Raw genomic sequence first — 2,695 nt, 5'->3', positions numbered from 1 at the left:
GCGAGCCCACACCGCCCGGCAAGCTCCATGGTTGCGGATCCCCTGGCATCCATCTTCCTTGATCCCCATGCCGGAGACTTCGCGTTAAAATCGCCCATCACCAGGGTTCGTCTAGTGTCGGTTGTCGCCAGAATGTCTTCAAGTCCTTCAAGCCTGAGTTCGAAGTCGGTATAGGGGATATTTGGGGAGAAGTAGCAGCTGAGTATTGTCACCCGGTCAAGCTCCACCGCCACTACTCCTTCCGCACTCCCCGCTGTCCTGATCTTGTCATTGGACCTAATCCCCCGGTCGGTGATCCATATCGCCGCTTTACCGGAGGGGTCCGCGTGCCAATTTTGAAGGACGGACCACGGTTCTGAAATGACCACGACGTCCGCCCCCCACTCCACAGCCGTTTGGGCCATTAGATCTTGAGCTAACCGGCACCCATTTAAATTAATCTGGAGGATTCTCCATCGTCTGTTGGTACCGGTTACTGGAGCCCGGGTGGGGCCTCTCCTTATGTTCCTCCGGCGTCTTGGTGTCGCGCAGGTTCTCACGCCTGCTCCCCTGCGGGTTCCCCTGTCTGTGTCCGCGAATTTTATTTGGGAGTCTCCCCCTTCGTCTTGGGCCGCAGACTTGTTCCCATTTCCACCATTGGTGGCGTAGTCAGTGCCTCGCTAGGAGGATCGTCCTCGGAATCACTCTTCCTTGCGCCGCTCCTCCTCCTCCTGGTCCTCCGGTTCCACGAGGCCTGGTTCCCCTTGTGGGGAGGGATTGTGTGAGCCTCGTCGTCTGGGAGGACGACTGCTGTTACCGCCCCTGGCTCCGGGAGCTTGGTGGTAGCGATAGCAATGGAAGGTAACTGTTTTACCCCGCGCCCATCGTCACCCGTCGTGGTGCTACGCTTCATGGCGTCATTTTTGGGGCCAGCCCCACGTCTAGTAGCATTGGCTACTTCGAGTGCCCGTCTGTATTCAGGACACTTGGGTCTACCGTCTCTGTGCCCCGCAGTTTGACATATGACGCATTTTTCATCGCCCTTGCAGGCCGCCGCCATGTGTCCCTCCTCGCCGCATCTCCTGCACAGCTTAGATCTGTCCGGGCCGGTGCAATTCCTGGCATGATGCCCATAACCCCTGCACTTGTAGCATTGTGCTACTTCTTCTCGCGCCCTAATCCTGCAGGTTGCCCATCCTACCTGGATCCTGTTTTTTGCGAGCATTCTATTTGCTAGCTCTGGCGTGGTGATGAGCGTGGCATTTAGCCTGCCCCCGAACGCCGGCCTCAGTGCCCTGACCTGCACTGTCCCCTCGCTGGCTCCCGGGAATTCGCGGGCCACTGCCGCCTGTATTTCCTGGGCCGTCGTGTCCACGGCGAGATCCCTTAGGTGGAGGGCCTTCATAGCTCCTCGCACCAGCCGTATTTCCGCCTTCACCCCGCTTACCCGGTTGTTCACAATATCGCGGAGGGCCTCTGCTTTACCCGGGACAGCCTTGACCGTGATGGCCAAGTCACCTTTATCTGTTGACCTGACCCCGGTCACTTGGATGCCCTCTTTCTCCGCGTTTACGCTGTTTTTAATATTACGCAGCATCTGAGCGTAGGATTGTCCTTCCCCCCGCACCACAATGGTTTCGTTCCTGTCCTGCGTCACCCCCCTCTTGCGGCCTCTGTCTCCGGTTTTTTCCCCCGTTGGGGCCCAGACCGTCGCCTCTATGTCCGTACCAAGGAGCAGAGCCGCCAGCATCTTGCAGAAGGCATTTGCTGAGATCCCTGGGTGGGCAGGGACGTTAATTTTTGACCTACTTGTAGATACCAGTAGGTCCCGTAGCGCTTTTGCTCCCTTGAAAGTAGTCTCCGGGTCACAGGGAGACTCTCGGTTTAGTCTGTCCGCCACCAGGAAGACGTACCTCTCCTTACTGATTCTTCCTCCATCTCTACTTGGGACGGTGGAGCAGGTGGTCAGATATGTAGCCCTCCCGACCTCCAACCCTTGTTCTTTCAGCTCATCCACCCCCGGGAGCTTTTTGAGGATGTTCTCGCACTGATTACTTCCCGACACCATGTCGGACGGTAAAAAGCAAGCAGCATCCTCCCAGGCTTGCTCGTTCGTCATGACAGCCCCTCGGATCTTAACTTCCGGTACTGCCCCTGTCTCCCATTCCCGGCTCAGCAGTGGGCGAAGCTCCTCCCATTCTTGTCCGCGGTCCTGCCATGCCTTCAGCTTTTCTACCCCAATCGCGTCTACGTCTGCGGTTTGGGTAGCTACCGTGCTTTTATTCGAGACCTCCGGCTCAGTTTGCGTCCCGACCTCACTGGTTTCAGGGACACCGGTAGGTCTTGTCTCGTCAGTCTCAGTCGGGCATTGGGCCTCTGTCACGTCAGGGACTGGTGTCGCGCGGTCCATTGGGGATAAGCCTTTGCAGGCCCGTTGGAGGGCGTTGACCTCGCTTACAATTTGAGCTAAGTGGGCACGCGTTAACCCACTCGCGCTCCCTACGGATCTTACGTGGGTCTGCAGTAACTTTGCCGCCTGCCCCACCTTCCTCACGCAGCTGACTAGCGTGTTCCCCGAGGTATCCGTTATTGTCCTCGTCGAAACGGATTCCGATGAAGCATCTATCTTCGGGTTCCGTTTCCTCTTCTTCAATGTCTCCATGTCCGATGGGGGTGTCTCCCCACCAGAGCTGGATGACAGCACTTCGATGGGCAG

General features: G+C 57.6%; 1 protein-coding gene across 1 annotated transcript; it reads right to left on the bottom strand.

Moving 5' to 3' along the window:
• Window positions 1-12: 12 nt before the first annotated feature.
• LOC144477681 (uncharacterized) lies at window positions 13-404 on the bottom strand (the record flags this gene model as incomplete). Its single annotated transcript, XM_078195414.1, has 1 exon — window positions 13-404. A coding segment is annotated over exon 1 (392 nt), but the record flags the coding sequence as incomplete, so codon positions are not given.
• Between the last annotated feature and the right edge of the window lie 2,291 nt (window positions 405-2,695).

This window comes from Augochlora pura, unplaced genomic scaffold (genome assembly GCF_028453695.1).
Source record: "Augochlora pura isolate Apur16 unplaced genomic scaffold, APUR_v2.2.1 APUR_unplaced_2922, whole genome shotgun sequence".
Classification (NCBI taxonomy): domain Eukaryota; kingdom Metazoa; phylum Arthropoda; class Insecta; order Hymenoptera; family Halictidae; genus Augochlora; species Augochlora pura.
Note: the sequence above shows the minus strand (reverse complement) of the source record. Positions and strands in the feature narration are given on the sequence as shown.